General features: G+C 37.1%; 1 protein-coding gene and 1 long non-coding RNA gene across 5 annotated transcripts in view; both read left to right on the plus strand.

The window, feature by feature from the left end:
* The first annotated feature begins 2,150 nt into the window (after positions 1–2,150).
* On the plus strand, positions 2,151–5,447 carry LOC124181729. Its single transcript, XR_006870554.1, has 3 exons — positions 2,151–2,287; positions 3,009–3,233; positions 5,076–5,447. It is a non-coding gene; the product is annotated as an uncharacterized LOC124181729 (long non-coding RNA).
* A 1,101-nt stretch (positions 5,448–6,548) lies between these two features.
* Positions 6,549–25,388, plus strand: part of LOC124181727 (TBC1 domain family member 1) — a 37,892-nt gene continuing 19,052 nt past the window's right edge. The window contains exons 1-3 of one of the 4 annotated variants that reach the window (XM_046568554.1): positions 6,549–7,026; positions 7,256–7,380; positions 12,594–12,803. In XM_046568554.1, coding sequence (XP_046424510.1) covers positions 7,267–7,380; positions 12,594–12,803 — 324 coding nt within the window. In that variant the 5' untranslated portion in view covers positions 6,549–7,026; positions 7,256–7,266. Of the gene's footprint in view, positions 7,381–12,593; positions 12,804–22,172; positions 22,780–25,388 lie in introns of those variants that run through there. The other 3 variants (XM_046568553.1, XM_046568557.1, XM_046568556.1) reach the window with 3 other exon arrangements.

Genomic DNA, 25,388 nt, shown 5'->3' on the forward strand with positions numbered 1-25,388 from the left:
CTCCATGTGCGACTGGTACTTGTCAGCACTGAAATTCAGTAAAAATTTATCCGTCATACTTGTAGGTGACATCAACGTACGATTGCCCAACATTCTGAGTATAATTAAGATATGATTGCATTTGCGATTGCAGCGTACACTTCATATTGTACTCACATATTATTTTTTTCCCTTTCAATCGGCAGAAATTCATCAATTCTGTTTACGCGGAGTTATAGACTGTCACACATTGGTGATTCACTCGTGTTCATCAATCGTATTGTTGTTCGAATTATATGTATCACCCTTTTGCAATCCAGTAAAAGCTGTTTATATTGATATGATATCAAAGCATGCCGATAATCGGCGAGTCAGCTAGACGCTTCATAAGTTATTCGTAAAAACATTCGGGATTTTCTGCAGCTTTCATCACGCAACGGCATTTCCGAGTAATCGATCTTCATATATCCGAGTGTGTCTCGCTTGACCTATTTGTTTCTCAATTTTTGATCTTACATAAATACAGCTGCTGATAAGTGGTACCGTTTTTGAGAATGCTAACCTTCGGTGGAATCGGTCGCGTTGCATGTTTGTCTTTCGTGAACCAAATACCCACAGACAGACCAACTGTGTTTGAACTTTAACCGTTCTTTTTATCTCGATTGAATATTCCCCACAGCACATTTAATTCTAGAAACAGAATTTTAACTCATACATCTCATACGGTTCTTTCTGCTTCTGAGAATCGAATGGAATAAATTTTGATAAAAAACTACTTACGGCCGTAAGTAACAGTAATAATCTCAACGCAATTAAGCTACGTTAATATAAGTCACGAAAATGTGCCGTGATTTTGATTAAAATTGTGACAAATTTTTTAAACGCTTCTTGTCAGCTTGCATGAGCTTATTACGCACAAGTATTGTATAACACTTGAACTTATAAGCTTACATATTGATTATCTTCCAGTTGCCAGATAAAAAAATGACGGCCAATGAACTTTGTTGACATTGTTTTTTCATAGTCAGATCAGTTCTCTTTAATCTCAGACGTTTACTTTATTTGCTTGCGTTGCATTCGACTCACGTTCGCCGAAACCTGATTACGAACGAATTTCGAAAGACTGGCGAAAACTTTTTGTAACCATCGAAAATTTTTTTAACACAAGAATATCAATCGATTCTTGATAACCCGAAGGAGATCGGTAAATATTATTTTCGGAGCGAGTGTGTCATTAAAAATTCTCATCGCATTACAGTCATCAGCTCCGCTTTGTGTGAGATTTTTTCAGTTTATTTAAGTATTTGCGCATATTGCCATGCTGCGTATATTTTAACTTGTTCAAATGTTGATGATAAATCGAACAGATAATACATATCTTCTAATTCTTGAATTTCCACAATTTAACTGTGCGCGCTTATACCGCCGTAACATAGGCAACCGAGGCGACGGTTACGCTAATGGGTTAGCACTCTACTGGCGCTTGTGAGGTCGATGCATGGCTTACATTAGGTGTTTCAAAAGATATGGTCTCGCTGATTTGTACAAGATTTTTCTTCAAAGACCTACCAGATTTCCCTACCAGGCCCGAGAATACTAGCTGATGAAGCGCAAGGTTATTTCCATTTCGTATTCGGGTATTGTGACGTAGCGACGGTTTCTCTGTAGTTGTCATACACGAAGTGATTTATCGTTTTGCAGGAAAGGAGAAAAATTACAAGCCAAACACAGGGTACTTCTGCAATGACTGCAATCTTTGCATCTGAACTAAAGTTGGAATACGAATGTTGTCGACTGTATCGTGACCCAGGCCGTGGGACGTAACTGTTATATCAACGAGTCAATTATAAATCCAGGCAACCTGAAAAATGAAAAGCTTACCCCCGAGACAGCGAGGGTAGTGCTCCGAGGGGTGACCGAACCCCAAGGCACCGTACAAGAAGTGAACGCAATGTGCAACGGGCTGTTCTGAAAGACGGAACGCAAAGGTGCCTGCCTCACTCAAGTACTCGCATTCAAAGTTCGGGGTTGCCTTGATGGATATGCGGAAGAATAAGACTATGTACGTACACTACCGAAATGTGGTAAATGCGCAAAAAATCTGTCCCGCGCGCAGAGGGCGCCACCGGCAATCGAAGCGATCAAACCGAAAATCGGAGCGCTCGGCACGAGGGAGCATTTCACAATTATCACCCATCGCGAAAGGTCGCTAAGCGGGATTCGCAGCCGCCGATACACCCAGTAAGAAGGAGCGTATCCTCAAAAGCTTTGCCCACCTGAAATATGGATGTCATCGACGAGGAAACAGGTAATGATCTTTCCTGTTGTCAGATGTAGAAGATGATGGACGGCATAAACTGTTTATCCAGAAACTTAGACAATTATCGATCGATTGATTTAGTTCTTCTGTGATTAGAAATGTTGAATAATTCGGCCGGGATTACTGAAATAATTATTTATAACAGGTCGGCACTAGAGGTAATAATATGTTATATCTATTCAAGTTCTTTTCAGGATCGCAACTTTCATATTAGGATTCAAAGTAACATGTATGTGGCTCTCCTCACTTGACATGCTTAATTCTTTCCTTCTATAACTATCGGTCACCTGTCGCGTAGCGCAGGCATCCTTCTCACCCATACGCACATATACATACAGCTGTCTCTAGGTAGCATATAAAATTACTTATATCCTAATAAGACGAATTTGACATATTCGCGTAAAAGTATTCAGTGTCATTCCGGAACCACCTTCAAGAACAAGTACTTAAATATAATCAATGAGCGTACGTACAACATAAATAGAAGCCAAGAAATTAAAGAACTTGTGGGAAAATGAAAATAGGAAAGTTGAATGACGATCCATGTAAGAACATGTTCAAGTCTTGCGTGAAGTTAAGGGTACTCTTGTTTCAACATAATATCTTTGTTATGTGTTCACAACTGCGTTTTACTCAAACGACATAAAATGCAAATATTAGCATATCGTCAAAGTATTGCTTTTCGAAATTTATACCGTACACCTTGCAGGTACATAAGTACCTCGTGCTCGTGACGTCCTTTATTACCGGAGTATCAAACAGATTGCCTGCAGACTTCCTGTGCATATTTTATTCGCTTACGGTTACCGGTCAGAAGAAGTTCAGCATACCCTGCAAGCGAACTGGTGGATCAAGATGAAGAGCACCATTATTCTCTTAGGGTTTATGGCCCTCATATTCACGGTTCCTTATCCACACGCTACAACAGCCCAAAGTAAGTTGAACCAAATTCAATTAGTAACTTCCAAGAAGGAGCAGGCCCGAATTAAGGGAGGCACTATACCTAAGGCTGTTCTACAAAAATATGCCGAATGTCGGTCCTGCAAGATGGCCCAATTGGTTGAATTTGAAAGGTGGTGATAGAAAATGAAATCTAATAGGGTTAGGAAAGACATTTTTATTGTAATACTTCTCATATTTAATTAAGCTTGTATGAAATGGTATTGTACATTTTGTATTACGATATTGAGTAATTATATTTCAAATTTTTTTTCGCATCTTAATGATGGCAAAATCGTCCGTTACATTTTCAAAATCTAAATCGCAAGCGATTTCACTCCCTGTACTTAACAGAGACAAATCATATTGATTTTCCTGTGATACTAGGGAAAAAATTAGCGGTTTACGATATTTTGTACGCGTGTGTACAAAGTTTTCGAAATTTATCGAATTTATCGAATGGATCAGATTGCAGGGAGACATTAATATTCATGCAATCCTTTATCGGTAAAGATTAAGAGTTCAAATAGCCGACTTTTTGAAAATCTAGGTACTATTTTGAAAGATTTAATACTGAGAATTGATTGGCCTCAAAAACCGTATTAGTGTAACTTGCGCATAATAACTATCTTGCTACACTTTTTTCACGGCCATACTGCCTAGTCAAAGCTGCATATTATATGCATTAATTAGGTCGAAATACGACATGTCACCATTTTTTTTTCACAGTAAGACACCTTAAAAGAAATATCGCGCGTAATATCGGCAACCGGGATGACCTTCGTGCGAACGGTTCACAATTTCCGTGGCACGATTGTGGTATTGAGCGTATAAAGTTAATTGATATGAAAAAACCTGTGTCACGGAACGGGGGTTCATAACACATAATGCACGGTTGAGACAAAGAACGCTCTCGTGCCAGCTTGAAAGTGGTGTACTGAATGTAGTACATGAGTTACCGCATTACGAGGGAACAGACAAACTGATAAGCCTTGTGGTTTACCACGATAACAATTTTATTCCACAAAGCGTTTTATTCAATTTTATTCAGGCAATTGAAGAAAATATTATTATATACCGATTGGCAGTTGTGGTAAAGCAGGCTGAAGTAACATTACCACTATGCACAAGTGCTATTTATGCACGCTGCATTTTATATGGAAAACATACAGTATATCTCTTGGCTTCTGTAATGAGAATTTCACTTTTATCACACGAGTGAAATAGGTCGAGGAAATTATCATTCTATGCAAGGAAAAGTGTAATTACTAAACTAAAACTGTAATTATCCAGATAGCAGACTTGACGAAATGTTAATCTGTCATTTGACTTATTGAAGGCGACATAATGACAACAGATCAAAAATTTGGCTCAGAACCGAGAAAACGGGGACTACTGGCTTCGAATACGGCCTCCTCGTCAGTCCATGATTAGTTGAATTTATTTTCTGCCGGCAATAAGTCAAGTGTGATTCGACCGTGTTCTTCTTCGATAATAATTATATTCTTGTACTGTAACTACGGAAGTAAAATTTGTCCCAAAAAACACGGTTCGGTCCGATACTTCCTGCGGACGGCGGTGACAATGAAGGTAATTACGGTACATAATCGATGATTGAGTACTTTTTGGCGCACGTGATCTTCGAGTTATTCGTTGGCGAATGACGAGGAAGATGAAATCTTTGTTCAATAGTTGCCTCGCAAACGAAATATATGCTCGCTATTATATCTCGATAATGAATTCCGTACTTATACTTAAAGCTGAACAACACCGATTCAGTAAATTAATACTTAGTTTGGCACACCCGTGATAGTTGACGATTTTCTTTATTTTCCAGATACTCAATGCGAACCTGGAACCACCGTAGAGATCGCTTGCAATTCCTGTGCCTGCAGATCTGACGGGACTATAGGCATTTGCACCGAACATACCTGCCCTCAGCCACTTCCTAATGATACCATGAACTGAATTCTGGATATTTTCGGGCAAAATCATCGCAGTAGATGTCGCATTATTTATTCATTTTATTCTCTTTATCCAAAGCAAAATTTTATGTAGCGATAGATAAATTTTACTTTGATGGTTAACCTTCTATTTACGCTTGTGTCAAGCCCAAAAAGCTGTGAGAAGAGTGTAAAAATAGCGCTTCAAACAGCGCACGAAACTAAAATCATTGGATATTTGATACAATAAAATTTAATAGACAGCACTATCATTCTTGCAATGATGAAATTATCTACGGTTTTTATATGCTATCAATATCGGAAAAACAAATTGAAAATCATTTTGTCATTGACGACATCTTCTCTTGCACAGGTGCAATGGAGAATTATTTCTTACATATTTTTATATTTAACGTATATAGAGGGAATAATAACAAACAATAATTGTCTCGGTATATTGTTTTCAATTTTTATTAAATACTTGCAAAACCTTAGGAGAGTAATAATTAAATTACATTGTGAATCCAAGTCTTTTGTCAGGAACTAATTGCGCTCCGTGACAATCGCCAACTGAGGCCAACTTGAATAATAAATACGAAACAGTCGTGCTGCTTGCGCGGACAAAGTATAATTTCTTGAAAATAACTAGCTGATCTTCCAGCCCCGCAGGTAGAAATGAAGTAAATAATTCTGCAGGCAATTTCACACTCCAGCCCTCAGCTTCTCCCCTACGAATCTTTTGCTCGCGAAATGCAAGAAAAAAAAATAAACAATACATTCATTCAATTCTTCCTTCCAATTTGCATGAGCTACTATTCCACAAAAAGATACAGTCAAACTTCAATATATCTCTGATGCATGCACGCGCTGTTTCACAGCTGAAAAACAGCAAAACATTGAGAAAACGATTCCGGTTTCTAGATACTAGAGTATTTAAATTCAGGTGAAAATTCGGCATCTTATCATCACGTGCGAAGAATTTGATCGTTGGGTATCTGCCGATAAGAGTGAATATTTTCACCGACTAGAAAGAAAGAGAAAATCAACCATTAGGTTTTTAGAATATAGGTAAAAATTGATATGCTTGTATTGTCAGTTCGTATATCTTCTGTCTGTTGGAACGACTTTTTATTTACCAGATTGTAAATATCTACGTTTTCTACGTATGAAAAGTACAAGTGTCGGTTGCGAGGTAATTGATCAAAGATTATTTCGATTTAAAGTCGTTCGTGAGTTCGGCGTTCGCGCGTCGACGAATCCAGCTGGAATTTCAAACTGACTCGACCGAGCGGCGGATTGCTTGAGAGTTCGAAAACACGCCGCTAGATGGCGCTTGTCAGGTTGTAAATGGCGATCCATAAGAGGAGCTAACCATTGTTTTTGCCTCTATTACGCCCATATTTCGCGAAACGGCGCGTTATTCGGCAGTGAGATTTCGTGCGATTCGAGTTGAAATCGAGGGAGGTTAAGCGGCGAGTGCGAGGATCGGAATAACGCGATGCCGGCTGGCTAACTACGCCGAAGAAACTGTCATTCGAGGTTACTTAACCCCCCTTATTGACTGACACTCTAATAAAATGGTACGCTCGATCAGCTGTCCGTTAACGCGATCGTGCGCCGCCGTGTTTCCTCGATATTCACCCGTCGAGGCGAAGTGTTTTATCCTTCAGTGAGAAACCGAGCGTCCGTCTCTCGGCGTGTATTTGGTTATAAGTAAAAACACGTCGGAGACGCGGAATCGCGATGATGTGAAAGAGAGAGAGAGAGAGAGAGAGTGCATTCAGAGAGTTTACGGCAAAGTGCGCGAAGAACGTCGCTTCGACGCCTACGCGGAGATTCTTAACGGTAAATATGACAGGTTGTCGTCGCAACGCGTTCCTTCCATAGGCGGTTTCGATATCTCTATCCCCGGTTATCCTTGGCCCTTTTCGTTCCCTTCCTCTTCCTTCTCTTCGAAAATCAAAGGTCATCGCGGAATCGACGACACGGCGTGACATCGAAAAGTAGTTCGCTCGCTCGCTGCGAATATAATATCAGTGCGCGTGTGTCGATGTTCTTCTGTTGAATTTTCCAGCTATTATCAAGATGAAACTAATCCCTGTTGATTACCTCGGCTTCACGGCCACTGATCGACGATTCAGCGGACCGATGCTGCCCTGGACTGTCAGCGAGATAAAAAAGCATGGCGTGTCGGAAAAGGTCGGTATATTAATATAACTGATAAATACTGATCGCTACGAGCGTTTCTACCGCTTTCCTAACACCGTAAGTACCTTCCGAAACGCGAAAGAAGAAAAAATCTTGTCCGTTCCTTGCGATGATGATAACACAAAAACTCCCCGTTGCGTAAGAATAACGAAGGACGCTCGACTCTCCGCAATTTATTCTCGCCGTTGATAAAGATAGAACGGTGTGAAAATTGATAAGCACCAACTGTTGGGTGGTGGGATCTTTTTTGCTTTACTATGGATTTATAAAAAAACGAATTACACCGACAATCCGAAATATTGCGGCCAACAACACCGTTCATTTGCCTAGGTCAATGTGTACCCTGTTGTTCTAATATCACCGGCGAACGCACGCTGCGTTCGTTTCGTTGCGAGAAAATTAAATCACGACTAGGTTGAAGTTTGTAACGTTACAAAATAGCACTGCTTAGTCATTTTATTTATAATTACTGCGATGGATGGAGTTGAGTTTGAGATCTCAAAATTTTTGCAAGTTACAATTCAGTTCACTTAATTTTTTCAAACAATCCGCTAAATTTCATAAATAAATATATGTTTCCCGAACATGTGTAATTGTAATCAAATCGCGCTACGGTAACTCTACCTCACCAAAAATCCCCTTCTCCGCAAATCGATGAAAAAAATTTAAAAAAAAATATCGTAACCCTGTCTACAGAGAATTATTGTTACGACGAAGAGAAAGAGAGAAAGAATGACTGAAATATGCGCAGCACCTGTATAATGTATATTTATGTACATACACAGAGCGTCTCGTTACGTAACGAAAATTTACTAGGCGGATGATAATAAACCCAAGTCGAGTCGTCCCAAGTTAAACACGAACAGTTGTGCTTTGTTGCTGTATTCCGATCAGTTTTGAGATATCTGGCAGCAATTGAGGATAAGAAAGACTCTTGGAATACCTTAATGTAACAGTCGATAAGAAAAACATACGTTTTTGCGTTATCTTCACGGACGTGTTCCTGCTGATTGTTCACATAGCCTAGGTTTTGTTTCTCTTTCGAACACGATGATGATTATTTCGCACGCATTCGCATCCTAAATTATTATACACACCTACGTACCGCGTTTACTCGAGACGTGAATCAGGATCAAAAGAAGACCGTAAAAGGAAAAGAAAGGGGAGAACACAAATGTCAAAAAGTCTTGACGAATGCACGCCAAAGACGTCCTCGTCGTCGTGCCAACTGCCGACCGGCAATGCGTAAGACGGTTATTAAACACTCGAAATATTCCATAGTAGGTGTACGAAATCAATGTCTAACTTACAGTGAAACGCAGAAACGATAGAGTGGAAAATTTCCTTGAAAACTATGATTCAAATTGAAATTTTAATCAAAGTGTGCCCTGATTTATATTTATATATATATGTATACATGTATATGGGAGAGGGAATTGTTGGAAAATGATTTCTAAAGTCCTGAAAAAACAATAAAGTTAATTGAAGGTATCACATCAGCTCAACTCGTAAAACACTATTGGATAAGAAGCAAATCCGTACGGTAAATGAAAATCTAACGATTTGAACCATTAGCCCTGCAATTTAACGACACGAGTGGATCCGTGTAATGTATGGGTAATTACCGGTAATTAGCACTGAACCGAGAGATTTACACGACGAGCAAAAGTGCGTCTAATATTTTACTGGCTCGTCGATTCACGTACGTACGTTATTGTAGGTACGTTGTTAGACAATATTGACGATTGGCCGTTGCAAAGTTTACCTTGTTGAGAACCAAGTGAAATCACTGCCACAAATAAAAATAAATTAGCTGGAAAAATTGACTGCTGGCAGATTGTGATTATCTCTCTTGTGATAAATGGTGCACTTGAAAAGGTGTTTGGTTACGGAACCAAACGTGAATGATGTACTACTACATATATATATATATATATATATATATATATATATATATATATATATATATATATATATATGTATATACATACTGCGCGTGTATCGTGTACTTGAAGCTCGAACCTGATAATATTACGAGAGTATTTCCCAGGGTCGGTTTAATTCTTGAATGTGCTTCAAGTCGCACGATTTTTATCTCAATATTTATTTCTTCCGGTCGAAAGTTAAATTCTAATCTCGAATTTAATTTACGATGCTTGGCCTGTTTCGTCGTTAGCTGCATTATAGAATGGGGTTAAAAAAATTTTGGATTTCACCAACTTGACGTTACTCGTTTTTTCATTTTTGTCAGTGCTTATATATTAAATTTTCGAAAAGTATGTAGAGACGTACAAAATATCGTTTTCACAAAGTGTGGCTTATGTTCTATTTGTAATATACTATTAAAAATTATTCATTTCAATATTGCGACCAATCTTATTTTTAAACTTGAACTCGTTTTGGAAAATTGAACGATATTGGTTTGATCGGCGATTAAATTAAGAAATCACTCGTCTAGCTACGATGATCGTTCCCTTGTATCACAAACAATTTGTTCCTACCTATTTCGGTGATTTTTTTTAGGTTTTTAACTGTGCAATGTAAACGGATATTACCGAATAACCAAGTTTGCTGGTTGAAATTGAAAATCGATAAGAACTGGAAAAAACGTTGAAAAAACTTTTAATTTAAAATCCACTAAAAACTGTATGTAACGAACAACACGACGAAATTCGCATATGTAGGATTCGTGCATTAATTTCGGGTCAATCGTGGGTACAGAATGCGAGGCAGTCTACCACCCACATCTCTCAATTCCTGCCATTGCATCGTGCAAACGGGTTATATAAAATTGCACGCGCGTACATAAAATACTTGTTTGCATGCATATGGGCCATTCCATGCCAGCTACTCAACCAAGGTATAATCCTCATCATTTCTTACATGCTATTCAAATTTTGCACATTTATCTCCTGGTGTGGTGTTTATGCAATTTCTCCAAGCTTCAGAAACTGCTTTCATTTCAATCATTCTAATCAAAATGTACGATATTACGCATACTAGGCAACGAGAGTGATTCGAATTATTTCCAATGTTTCAAATATTTGGTTCTTTCTATTTACCAACAGATTCTTTAAGATTTTATTAATTTCTATAAGGATACAGTGTTTATAGATTTAGAGATTCGATGTATAAAATACGTATATCTATCTTCCAGAGGAATCAATCAAGTCATTGAAATATGGAAGGAGAAAAAATGCATCTTATCACTTAATTTTGACATCATCAGAGTATCGAACCATCGATCGATTCTCTTACAGAAAAAGCTATGTTCATCATAACGAATCGATCAGCTGTGTTGAAAAAATGTTGGCAATCATAAAGCAGTAATGTAACTAAATCAAATTGATTTTCAAAATCAGTTCCAAAAAATAGAATGACCTCTTATAATTTCAGCTATGAAAATAGTTCCCAAAATTATCCCGTTTAACTCAAAATTAGCTCAGAATTCATTACATGTAATAAATGTTCCGTCACAACGGGTACTTTGAAAAAATTGTCCTTCAAATGTTACGCTTGCAAAAAGTCGTAAATAAAATACTATCCGAGACATAAGCCGGAATGCCTCATACGCGGGTACGTAGAGGCAAAAGTCTGTTTCTTACCCGATGCAGCATACCTTCTTACGTCGTACACGCCGCATATCACGTTCCTCGTACGTACCTACGATGTACGTAATGGTCGTCACGACTCCTGGGAGTGGAGTGAGCGGAGGAAAATAAACCTATACGATAGCAATTTAACTGCCTGCTGCACGAGAATTCCATACGAATATTTATATACCTGTAGCTGCTTTTGTGCTCCGCGAAGAGATAGAATTATTCTTGAATTGTTGCATCCATACCGTGTTATGCTGCACGACGTGCATATAAGCGCGTATATGTTGCAATTAGTTACCCTGTAAGTGAAATTATAGGTACAAATGTTTTTGCAATTATATAGCATTTTTTTCTTCAGAAAAATGACTATTTTGCAGATGTTGAATAATTGCAAAGCAATTAAGTTTGCAAAATATGAGTATTTTTGATTCGCTGTATGCATAAGTTCACTGAATCTTCGACAATCCTCAAGTTCCAAAATCCAATCTTCCCTAGGAACACAACGTTACCCTAACGTTAAAAACTTCAAACTTCGTTAGCTTTATCTTTAATTTTCGAGCCTAACAACAATTTTGTCACGAGGTTAATCATTAGTATCGCGCAAAAGCAATCATATTTTCCCGCTGCAGGTGCAGTGCAAGTTCGTTGATTTTAACCTACGGAAATGACGCTGAATTTCAGTACGATTGACCGATTGATTTCGATGCTGCTGCGTGATTTTCGAACCGCTTTAAACCTGACGTAGACCATGCGGTCTTGCGAACGATTATAATTCTGCGGTTAGCCTTCCCTTCTTTCCCCCGAGTAAGAGAGAACGTTTGTAATCTTAGACGGTTGAAGCCTGAGACTTGGGATTGCCGATGTCCGTTGCTGCTGTTGCTGCTACCGCTACCGCATAACCGCTGCATTCGTACCTTGTAGGTATATTCGTCGGTGCAGTATTTCTACCTACTTACACCTGCGCGAGTTTCTTGACTCCGTGTAGGGATATATCCCCATGTGAAACTTGGAAGTCTGGTGTGGCTACCGGTAAAAGGCGAGATTCTTGGCAGGGTGACTCGTTTCGACGATGTTTTAAAACACAGGTCGCGTCATCTCGACACCATTGCATTCCCGCAGTCAATGGCATCCATCCCCCTCCCTACCCAGTAAATTTACCGGCCCTCATCACGTATGTCGTCTTCGTCAAAGGGACAAGAAAGAAACGCAAACGCGCACGAAGGCACAGGAAAAATAATATGGCGTCGGAAAAAATCGTATACAGACATCTGCATTCTTTTTTTGAAGAATAAACAATAGTTTAAAACTACGTTACACGGCTCGCAATTGAAAATACTGTCCGACGACATCTCAAGTCGCATACTTGAACCAACGAATCGGATATTTACCAAAGCTTGGTGTTTTTTTTTTTTTTTTAACGACTTTGCTTTTGCTTTTTAACCGACATTAACTTGTATTTGGAAAGGAAAACTGTTGGTACATTTATTAAATACTAGTGCGTCTTGTTTAAACCCAGCAAATAATTGATGGAATGATAAGAATTTTTTTTTGTTTAACTTAGACTAATGAAAAAATAAAAAACGCAAATCAATCGGCGTGTTGCAGGTGAATCTGTTGGTGGCCTCTGGATGCATATCCGCGTATACGGCGCTTAAGGAACAGCCGTTGTTCAGACACCCGCTGAACAACACGTCGAAGGCGCAGCTAGTGCCCTCCGGTTCACAGGACCCTAACGGGGGGAGTTTCCTGTACCTTGTGAAGGGGAATGACGGCTTGTTCTATTGTCACCTATTCAGGGCAAAAGATTCTGAAACGGTAAGTGCGCCTCTGGTTACACATTTAGGGCATAGGTAGGTACATACGTATATTATATGCGTACGCTCGGCGCGTTATTCTTCTTCGTGCAGCCCTGCTTTATATTTTTTTCCATATTCTTATTCGTTGATTTTCATCCGGATGTTTCCGTATACGATACAACGAGACACAGCATAGGTGCGGCGTACGTTACACGAATTATTGCACATCGCAAAAAATTTCTAGAAATCTTTGAATATAATATCTGATTAAATTTCTCTGCGTTTTACGGAGTGTGGTTGAATCATTTTTTCCGCAAAAATGTAATTAACGAAATATATACATATATTTAGTCTTGGTAACTCTTGTTAATTTTAAGTAGTAAAGTAGTAAAACTCTGAGTAATTTTAAGATTTAGCATACGTTACCCGCGTACTTGGTTTAAGTGAAAATTGACATTTTTAAATTTCGACATCCTAATCGGTTCTATTTTTACGTATACTTATTTTTACGTTTAGCCGAGACATGCGTATAGAATATTTACTACTAATGTTTAATGTATACTTTATTGCTCAGCTATAAAAAAATTGGAGACAAACTCAAAGCATAAGTCGTTAAAACAATTGAAGAAAGTATGTAATTTTACGTCCCAAAATAAAACTTTTAAAATAAATTCAGCTGTTAGGTCGTAAATTTTAATGAAAATTTCTTCTAAAAGCAGGGCTATAGTTTTTTTCAAGTAAAAGATACAAAAAAAAAAAAAAAAACAACTAATGTATATAAGTACATGTATGTAAAATTTAAACAGATTTGATCAACAGTCCGTAGTAAAAATGAGTTTTTTAATATCATAATACAAGCCTGTAGTATCTATTGAGCAGATATTGATGCGTGGTAAATATAAGTAGTCAATATCAATTACGATATCCATCGGCGTACGTAAATCACTCGGTGAGTCACCAGAGAGAAATGTCATCCATTTCCTCAGACCCGGGATCAACGGAACGAAGAGTTCAACAAAGAGCGAATCGACTTTATTGATCAACGGTACAGAAAAAGCGACTCATATTTTTTGGATGAAATCGTAGGCTATTTAAAAAAAACGTTTTTTTTTTCATAAATTTTTGTCGACACCCGCTACTCCAGTTTTAGGATTGTCGTCAAGCCTTCTCCCGCAATAGCTTAGATGCCTTCGTCAAGTCTGGCTGCTTGTTCATTCGACGGTGAAAGGAAAGAGAAAAGCAAATTGACCCGCTACAATCTACAATTCATGGTCACTTGAAAGAAAAAAAAAATTAAACGCTTTTATACCATTGCGTTGGTACCAATACGCTTGTCGATATTTAATGTCGATGTATATTACTGATTAGCTTTTTTTCACCGTAGTAATTAAGGATTGAATACAACCAATCGCGAATCGTGTATGATTGTTGGCGATATCGGACCGAACCAATTGAAATCAAAATCCATCTACCTGCACAGCTGAAATTTCATTGAATTTACAAATTTATTAGATCATCGTTAAAAAATTGTAATTATATCGTAAAGTTTTAAAAAATCTGCTTATAATCAGGAAACTTATAACTGAGCAATAAAGTAGAAATAAATGTATGGTCCCCAATCATATATCTTGGAATTTGGAAAGAATCGATTGATTTTGTTCTTCGTTTTAACGTCTTAAAAAAATCTGACGGATAACGAGGTAAAATGTCTATGAAAATTATTAACACAAGTTTCACTGCTTTTCTTTCTATCAAGAATTTTCGAAAAACATGAGGCTAGATCCTAAACAAAAGTTATACGTGCACGTATAAAATCACGAAAGTTGTTACCTGCCAAATGAATAAGATCGATGAATGGAGGAAAGACAGAAAATGACCTAAAATTCTAACAACAAGCAACGCGTCATAAAGATATTTCAAAACATTGAGAAGTTTTCCGTCACCTGAGCTTGGATGAAACGATATGAAATTAGCTCCATATGATTCTACATATAATTCGACGTCATTCGACGCTGAATGGACTGTGAATTCCCAGAAGTCGTGTACGCCGACTGTTTTCTTCTCGGTCTATTTGCGGCCCGCGCGGTTCTCCCAGACAGTTTGGCAGCGGTTCGCGAATTCGAATTTTCGCGAGTCGAGCCAAATGAAAACGCATACATTCGCATATGTAGTTACATATGTTTATACAGCCACGTTTCGCGGCGAACGCAACAGTCTCTCACGGTAGATTTTACGTAATTCATTATTCCGGAAATGAAGGACGCGTGGGTGGGATAATTCGCAACCACTTGTCACATTTCCGACAAACTACTCGGGGAAATTTACAATAGAATTAATACAGACAGACTTATTACCTATGTTGGGACCCAATATCATCGGCTCTTAAACATCCTTTATTTTTATTACACACGCTTGGCCTCGAAACGATTGTAACAATTTAAAATTATTGCAGTTTGAGAAGCGCGAGCGTCTTGAATGAAATTAAAATCTTAATAATTTACACGTATGCGATTTGATTTAAGACTTGTATTGTTATGTTGCGCATGAAGTGTGCTTACAAGTTATATGTTATGTATACATATATACACATATATATATATATGTACGCGAAACTCGATTGAAGCGCTGATTTCTCGGCTTTTTACTCCACATCTTTTTGCGTCAGAAGTAACCTACGCCGCAATGAATACATACGTATATACACCTGTGTGTAATGTTGTCGATTCAGCGTTATACAATCGATGAAATAAATCTGTAGTCTCTCAAAACGTGGTCAGAATAAACTGTACTAGATTTGACGAAGTGGCAAATAATTCAAATTTATTTTACATCGCGAAATTTTACACTTTAAATCAAATACATACGAGCCTTGAAATCTTATTTTATCGTAACTACGAAACAACAAATTGCTTTGTCGCATTTAGGAAATTTTCTTCGATTCGCAGAGATGGATTAATGACTGGCTACTGACGAATTATTCTACAGGGAAAAAATCGGGAATTCGGTGTCACGGAAAGATATTCGTTCAAGAGTGCAAGCAACATTTATTCGAGCCGTATGAATATTTTTTAAATCCAGCGTATATTGGAAGATGTAAAATCGATAAAATATCTTATTAACACTAGTCCGCATAATAAAAGAATTCATGTTATTCGATCAACTGGAAATTTGCCAATTTAACAATTATGTTTCTTCTTACGCAAATGTTACCCATCAATTTTACTTTATGACACAGAGTTTTTATCGTTTTTTCAAAACCCAGTTGAGACAACTATGTTCTTTGTATACACGAAAAATTTGATAATATACCAGGTGGTCAGGATTTACTAGACGTTACATTCGAATTGCAGGCATTCATAGGTCCGTATGCACCTCTGTTTGTTTTTGAAAGGTGTGTTTTCGTTGCCGATTATAATTCATACGGTGATAATAAACGCGATATAATATATACCGGGATAAAAATAAAACTCTTTATAAAAATGCAGATACTAAACGTTACGTCTCGTATAATATCACGAACAATTCGCTTCGTGCTTTGCCATTAAGCTTCGTAGGTATACTCGTATTATTGTATTATTATAACTCGCACGTCGCCTTGTTATAAATAGTCGCCTCTTGGTTCACTCTTCATTTTACATTCGCTTTAATTAACCAATTAATATCAGTAGATCGGAAATTACGATTATATTCAATTTCTAAACTGATTTCACTAATATCATATACTTTAATTTATCAGATAGGCAGTTTCGTTGTTTTTTCATAGTTCCTAATTAAGAGAAAGCGAATACGCGAGACTCTTTTGAAGTTACATAAGCCCGCGTTTAATTCGTTGCTAACTTGGAAGCCCGTGACATCACGTGACGTTAACCAATAATGCGGATATAATTACGTACATACCGTTATAAACCATGGCGTTTTATTAAATTGCGGGGATTTAATCGAATAAACCTTTCAGCGAGTGTAAAAGCATCGAATCGTAAAGTGTCGTAGAGAGTCTAGGAGCACTTATAGGATCAGCGAGAGTGCTGAGGGAGCATTTTAGTGCTCCGACAAAGCGTCCTTTGGGATAGAATTCGTGTAAACTCGGCGAGATTTGTTCAATCGCGTCGAAAAAATTTTGAATAGAGGAAGAAAAAAAAAGATACCAAATGTTGTCTCAGATTCGTGGAGAGAATTTTTAAATCCGGTAGATCGAATGCACGTGTCACGTGTGTGCAAAAGGTCGGGAAAAAGGGGCGAGGAAAATGCTTTTTTAAATACTTGCATATCGTTATCTCGTCAACCTTTCACCGCGTGTTATCTGCATGAATTTTTCACAATAACCCGGCTGCCTATTCTTTCCCCTTTACTTTGCGTGGCGTAATACCTTCGTCTTATGAATATCAATGCAAACTGTGAAAAAGAAACACATTTGAGCGCGGAACGTGAAACTTTTCACATGTGCTGTAAATAATTTCTGATGACAATGAGTAATGTTGAACCGTATAAATCTAAGCCAACATTATTCTTGTGACTCGAGATTTTCGCCTTACCGTTTGATAAACTTTATCTTCGCTCGTTAAAATTCAATTTGTATAAAATAAAAAGAAAAAAAATATCGTCAACTATACGTTAAACATGTTCAACCTCTGTTTCTGCTTGTTTGGTACACTTGATTTTGATAACATACACACAGTGCTTAAAGCGATGAGCTTTTAGTAGGCTGTAATTAAAATGATAGCGGTATAATGAGTCTGAAAAATCTTCGCATCGTGTCTCGTCGTGTAATAAAATTGTAAGCAATTTTATCACGAATAAGATAACATGATTTCGCGTCATACTTTCTATCTTTTTCTTTTGTTGCTCGCAATTTTTTTTATTCTTATTTGCCACTCGTTCAAATACATCCGATAACGTGGGAATAAAACCTTTAATATTACGAAAGGCGAGGGTGGGGACAACTTGAGATACATTTCATCTAACGTAACTTACGAATTAACGTCTTTGTAGACTTACTTTCACTTTTTCGCGTTCAGGTTTATATTTATTCACGTATAGTCAGTTACCTACAGTATCTACATACCTGCAATAGTTAATCGGAATTATCCTCTTCCGCCCGGATATTTCACGAACGATTCAAGCCACCGTGTTAAAAAATATACCACGAATGGTGAACAATGGTGTGAATAATGCGGCTTAGCTAATCGACGTCTGTGTTTATAACTCTTTCCGTCATCAAAAAGATTATACAGTCGCTTACTGACTTCCAACAGAACATTGTTTTCAGAAAATATTTTCATTTTGCGCAGAAGTAAATGTAAAAAAAATTATGTAATGCAGTTTCTCTCTGAAGCTCAATTTAAGCGAAAGATAAAATGCGCAAAAATAAATTATATATGTGTCTGTATTCTCTTTGAATTTATCATCCTCATGGTTTTTTAAATCTTTTTATAAATTATATACGAATCTTACCGACAATGATTGTTATTGACGCGGTTAATCGACAGTATATCAATATGTAGCTATATCGATTCTGCGACTGCAGCGTTGATCTCGTGAGAGACATTTCTGAGAGTGACATGTTAAAATCCGAATAATTTTGACGGAAGAAAGTCGAACACAATCGAATATATCGACGGTTCCTCGGAATTGACATAAATGAATGATCGCAAAGTGTGATTAGCGAAAATGATAATCTTGGATAACTCGTCAAGTCCGCGAAACTCGAGCGGACGTACTTTCGAATTTTCAACCCACGTGCCGCCCATTGCTTTATTTCAACAGTATATGAAAAACAAAAAAAAAAAAAAAAAAACGATACCGTAACCCATATTTGCATGGATAATAATGTAATCGATTTCATTTAATCATACGTCTAGTTCGAGTAAATGATATGAATTTAGATCACAGGCTTACAACTGCACCAATTCGAGATCGTATCGTGATATTTATTCATTCGTTCTATAATTATAAAGAGGCTGCGCACGCAACGCTGCAGCTTCGTACACATATTATTATACGATGTATCGTCGGGCGTTAATCGAGCGTTGAATATTATATCTATACAAAACTCTCACACTGCATTAAGATCATGCACGAAGTGTCATAATTACCGTGATGCAATCGCCGCCGATTGTGAGTTGCGGCACAATTTCAATGTGGAGAAAAATAGTGACGAATGCAGAGATGCAATTCGTACGTTGTGTCGTATACCCGCGGCCTGCAAGGCAACTCGACGACGTCTCACAGCTCGACCTTAGAGTGTGCGGAACGTGACGGCTAGAGACGGGGTTGGTATATAGGCGATGAAGATATCGGTACCTATTCTTGAAACAGGACCGAAATACTGACACGTGAAGAGCACTCCGACCACGCGTGAACCTAACGAGAGTTTGCCGCCGTTCTTATCCTCGCCTACTCGTATGCAGATACTCGTAGCCTTCTCTCCTTATTTATTGTAACCTGCGTCATTACTAGGAATATTAAAAAAAAATAAAAAACGTAACGGTAAGAAGAGAACAGAGGTCACAGACTTCACAAATACAATCGTACCGAATGTCGGTGAATGAGACTCACGGTCTAAATTAAAGTTGATATAGAGAAATCTAGAGAAATGTTATTCACGTTCGCGATAGTGAACACGGATCAATACAAAATTTTTTACATGCAATAAAGAAATGAGAACAAATTTGAACAACGACAGCTGACTATAACCAAAGTATCCAAAATTTGAGAAAAGCTTTTTGAATTCGAACCTTCTTCAGGCTATCAACGATTTTTACCTTAAATATACACCTTCGGTCATTTCTTAGAACAGCTCTTTTGAGTCGGAAAAAATTCTGGGTCGCGTAGGATATGTTAAAAATAGAAAAAAAGCAGAACAAAAAAAAAACGGTGAAAAGTAGACGAGTTTTGGCTCGCGGTACGGAAAATCAGTCGTTAACATTGTGATTGTAGAAACGATACTCGCAGCTCGTCTAACTTCATGTGTTACCGAAGGTGAGTATTTTAAATTATTGGAAATTTTCTTTAAAAAAGAAAGACTGGAATGCATCTGATCACTTAGTTTAAAAACTTTATCTATCAATCTCTGATTACCGTGCAATACAACGATCTAACTTTGTCACCTTTATCAGCTTCACCGTCCGCGAGAAAGAAAGTACAGAATTTATTCGAAATGCAAATTTCAATAGGAGTTCAATCAACGCCTATAACGGACACGAAACGTTCTTCGTGCAACGTAATATGATTACAATATCGACCGCACGTGACGTTTGAAGTACATATACACCCGTACCGAATATTTTTATACCTATTTTATCTCTTATTACGCCGTGTCCGCTGCACAATCAACTCTACGTGTACGTAAAATTAATCATACAGTGTTTCAGTCCGCCTACATTACACGTATGCACGTGTATGTTATAACATCGCCGGAGAAATTGATATTTAACGAATGATTAAAATATCCCGCCTCCTAAAATGTCTCCCAACGGTATAATAACGCTAATTTTAATTATTACGTGATACATTGTTGCCAGAAATTGCAATTATCACGACGAAGGAAAGTACAGGTAACGAGCACTAAGTTGTAAAGTAAGTAAATTGTTGATATCGCGCGATTAATAAACCCCGACGATTCTACAGCGTATCCTTTGAAGCCGGGTGAAATCACGTGCGGCGTGCACGCACTTTGGTACGTTCAACATACGCGGTATATCATGTCACGTTTTTACAGCGCTGTAACTATAAATCAAGCACGTTCGTCTTCTCCGTTGAAAAGTAGAGAAGAACCGAACCCGAGGCTTCTGCACGTAGCCAGGCTCCTCGGGTGACATCAGGGTTGCCGGTTGGAGTGATTCAAGAGGTTCAAGGGTCGCCCACGTCGGGCTAAGAGTCAGGGTTGGTTTTACACGCTCGGCAACGGCAAAAAGTCGTAAAAGATTTTCAAACTATACTCCAGTTTCCAAGAATTTATATTACCCTTGATCAGTATATTTTGTAAATTATTTGCAAATTTTCTCAATCAGAGATCCAACATTTTTTACAACGGCGTTACAACTGCTTTATTTTTCATTCGTCCGATTGAACAGCTGTTGATCGTCTCGTTACCTGCATACTCAACTCGTGACCCCCATTTTTCCTTTTTTTCTTTTCTTTCTTTATTTTTTATTTTCCTTACGTATTATCCCACCTCACGTGTAACAATTGTGTACAGCCTTGGTACGTTGTTTTTTTTTTTTTTTTTTGTTGTTTTCTTTTCTTTTTTATCTCTTTTAAACTACCATCGAGTAGTTGTAACATCGCTAGATTTATACGTAAGGCCATTGTTTTGCTGATCAACGTCTCGCGAGTTTTACGCAGGTATGTGAAAAAGTAGTTGTTCAAAAGCCTCGTGTAAAAGCTTATAATTCACGGGGCTTATTATTATTTCTGCTTGTATAATACGCGACTAATATCTCAGACATCCTTTTTTTTCTTATTTCTTTCACGTATATTACATACACAATGTATAATTTATATAGCGATTACTTTTCATTTTTGTCTTCTTGTATCTTTTAATATTATTACATACATACACGCGTCGTTTTTCTCTCTTTCTTTACTTTGCCATTTGTAGTAAGATTATGTAATCATGGCCCACCTGCTGCGTGGAGAACTTGGAGTTGAAGGTCCTTTCTGCAGTTGTTTATTATATTTTATACATTTACTTCTTTGAGTATATTGCGATTCGCGATTTTTTCAATATTGCCTGTTTATATTCGCCATTTTGATATTTTTTCTCACATGTTATTTTCATCTGGTATTAGGTACGTACGCGCCCAAGTTTCTTTTACGTAAGCATCGTCTATGCAGGATATAATATGTTTTGAGGTAAAATGTCCAGACATTCGTCTATTAGATGGTGCCTGTATAACAAACTTGTGTACATAGCCTCAAGTAAGGAAAAATTTATATCCGTATCTCTCTGTGATCAGAGCGTGCTAACCGTATACGTATACACTATACAATCTATACAATATACATATACATTCATATTGCAGGAATGAATTAACGCAGCTGGTCGTTTCAATAATCACGGTATATCAAATGATTATCGACTGTTTCATATTAAGTATCATACCGTATCTTATAATGCAAAAAAATTGAAATTTTCATCCTTTGTCCTATAGTTTCGGCAACTGAATCTTCAAAATCACGAATTAACGTACGTATGAACTCGCAATAAATTAAATCCATGAAAATATACGGCATGATGAATATTGGGAAAAACAGAGGAAAACGTAAAAGTACAAGAAAAATGAAGAAGAAATTGGCCAGGCGCAGGGTTTCCACCTCTGCCACCATGCTTGTTGTTCGTAAAACACGCTTATCCAGTCACGATCCGAAGTTTAAAGCAATCAGTAGTGTCGTGGACGCGGAATCGCTCGGTCGACGTTCGTTCCACGTTAGTTCAATATTCGAAACAACGATTATAGATCGCAAATTCGTATGCTCGGTAATTGTGCATGCACCGTCGCATTTGCCAAGCCAAGCATCATGTAACAGGACGTGTTTGTATCCAATCGGGCCGAGGTTTAATCCTCGGTAACCAATCACCGCCATTGTCTCTTTATTCTTCATAATACATACTCCCACCAATCGAATTGTTCAATGTTGGTTGTATTGTTATTCTCATATTGTTGTATACGATCGCTGCGCAGAGAACAGCGAACGGATCGAGCCGCGTTCCTATTATTAAATCAGCTGTCCTCATAAACGCTCGCGGTCTCACCTATTGTCAATCGATTATCACTTTTCGTTTGCGATATGCGAAGGACACGCGTTTTCTACGACGACGATGCGGTGCGTTTAAATTTTCCTCAATGATTCCTCAAATTTCACGCTTCTCGGACGAATGCTCGTGTACGATAGTTTAATGCGCGAAGGTCGACGTAGTGAAGTGTAATTCTGCAACGAATTGTCAGCAATTATTCTTCGCGTTCGTTGGGATAAATTTTATCACTTAGGAAAAGGTAAGATTCAGCATCCACTAATGATTTCCCGTCTATAGTCGACTATGCGAATCTCGCAGTTTTCTCATTCAAGTCCGAAAGCCTTGTTTGACGGTCAAACGTAGTTTTGGCAACGTTATTTACATATTTGCAAAGTAGTTGTCTTTACTTGACAGGATATTTAAGAAAATGTCCGCGACTGACATCATCAATGTCATTCGACTTTTCGCCACAGTATATAACCCTCGCATTTCTGTTGTATATATGGCTGTGCAACAGTTATATAATTATAATAATAATAATAATAATAATAATTCAATTGCGTCGCTGCATTTTCATTGTCGAAAAATAAATGTACACCTAGTGTTTCACCAATTTAAGGAGAGGTAGCAAAAATTTCATCATTTCCTTTTTATCAAGCTGATACAATTCCATATTTCTGTAAACATACAATGATTTTATGATTAAATGTTAAATATATATATATATATATATCTACAATCTACATGTATTCGATCGTTTTTCCATTTTAATTATATTTCGTGTAAAATAAACTGAAAAATGCGTAAAACAATAAAAAAAATTGAGATACGCATCTAACGATTCGAGAATTATTATCATGTACCTAATAATCGGTGTAAATCAGGTTAGGTGGAAAAATTGTGTGCATTTTGACCACCGTATATTATGTAAATTTACAAAATGCTTCTGTGTGTACTCGAGTTCTCACAGAGTTAAAAAACAAGCAAAAAAGTAACCAGATGAAAAAGAAGTGGCGAAAAAAAAAAGAACAAGATACCCATACTGGGATTTGATTATGTAATCTGACGTTGTGTACTCATACACGTGAGTTGAAGTAAAATAAAAATTTATTAAAACGGCAGATAAAAATATTCCGGTTTTTATTCGCGGCTTACAGATATCCGCGGAACGACGCTGCGTCACAAGTAGTTTTTTTTTTTGTTTTTTTGTTTTTTCTTAACTACAGCCCAAACCTCCTCGCTTATTTCACCTTTCGTTAATAGAACGCGACGTTGAATTTACTAATTGTAAGAAAAAAGTTTTCATACCGCATAAAGTCCATATTTCAATTATCCGCAAACAACTTTAAATCTTGAAGAATAGACATGTTTTTCCAAACAAAATTTCGATGTCTATAATGTTGTTCCATTTACTTTTTATTTATTTTATTTTTTGAAGAGTCACGTTACGCGCTTCAGGCTTTCCTTCGCTCTATACTGTAAAGACGCAGTGTTACTTATCGATGTGTTGTTTTGTTATCGTGTGGAAAACTAGAAAGTTGTATCATTATTTTATCAATATAGGTATGTCGTATGAATCCTACACCGGTAAACAATGTATACTAATAGAATTTTCCCTGTCTTCGTTTGTTTCCAACTTCGCAGTCCGATTGGATGAACGCCATGCGCGCTTATTGTATGCATATATATATATATATATATATATATATATATATATATATATATATATATATATATATATATATATATTATTATATGTATATATATACACACACACACATATAGTCGAAATACCTAAGCTTGGCGCATCACTTAGTAAATTTCCGTAAAAAGTAATTACCTAACATGTAACGAATAATTAAGGTAAATTATATAGATAATTGATAAATCTGATGTCGGCAAAAATATTTTCAAATGGTTGTAAAAAACGTACGTATGTAATAGGTGTGTCGTAAATGTAGCGCGGTGACGGTCAGAAATAATTTCGTTTTCTTGAAAAAAATCTGCGGCGAATGGAATAAATTAACGATATAAGTTTATTTTTTATCATTACCACCTGTATTTACCCGCGAATCAGATAAAAACTTGAATATTTTAGTAAGAACGAGTGGATTTTTTTCTTTTTTTTTCACAAGTGTTAATTCTTATTCGTCATGTATTCATTGGGAATTACATTCTAACTTGGTGTGCACGCTTAACGTGAATGATTATTTCAGATTTAGTCGCTGTTTTTATTCATACCGTCGTTCCTGCAGCAAAAAAAAACCTATATTTATCCAATAAATGGCAGTTCAAGAGTTATTTTGTTTTTTATTTCGAACGTAAGCGCATTTTTGTTGAGACAATGACTTGAAAAAAAAAAAAAAAAAAATAGGGTTACACTTTTTTCGAGTCGGCATGACAAACCGAGTATGCAATTTTAATATTAGTAGAAACTTGCAGTTTTGAAAATGCCCGAGACACGTTGAAATCGTTAAAGTATTACACGTGCTAAAAGAAGGCAAAGTAAAGTTTGAACGCTACATAAATTCCTGTACCTATTACATGTATTATATATATATGGGTATCTGATAATTTTAAGATGAAATTGTCTTTGTAAGCATAAATATCAATTTATGCAATGCGTATTTTACGAAGGTTGGCCAAAGTTAATTTTTTTTTTTAGCTTTGACATACATAGGCGGTTCTCGCAAATTTCTTATTTTGCACGATGTATATATCCACTTGTTCTTCTCAGGATAAATATAATTTCACTGATTTTTCTTCAGAATACGTACATTAGTAAATCACATTTACAAAAAAAGTCTAAAAACTCAAATTTTCCGGCCTGAAAAATAATAGTTGCACAACAAACATCTGTATTAAAAT

The sequence above is a fragment of the Neodiprion fabricii genome, chromosome 4 (assembly GCF_021155785.1).
Source record: "Neodiprion fabricii isolate iyNeoFabr1 chromosome 4, iyNeoFabr1.1, whole genome shotgun sequence".
Taxonomy (NCBI): Eukaryota; Metazoa; Arthropoda; class Insecta; order Hymenoptera; family Diprionidae; genus Neodiprion; species Neodiprion fabricii.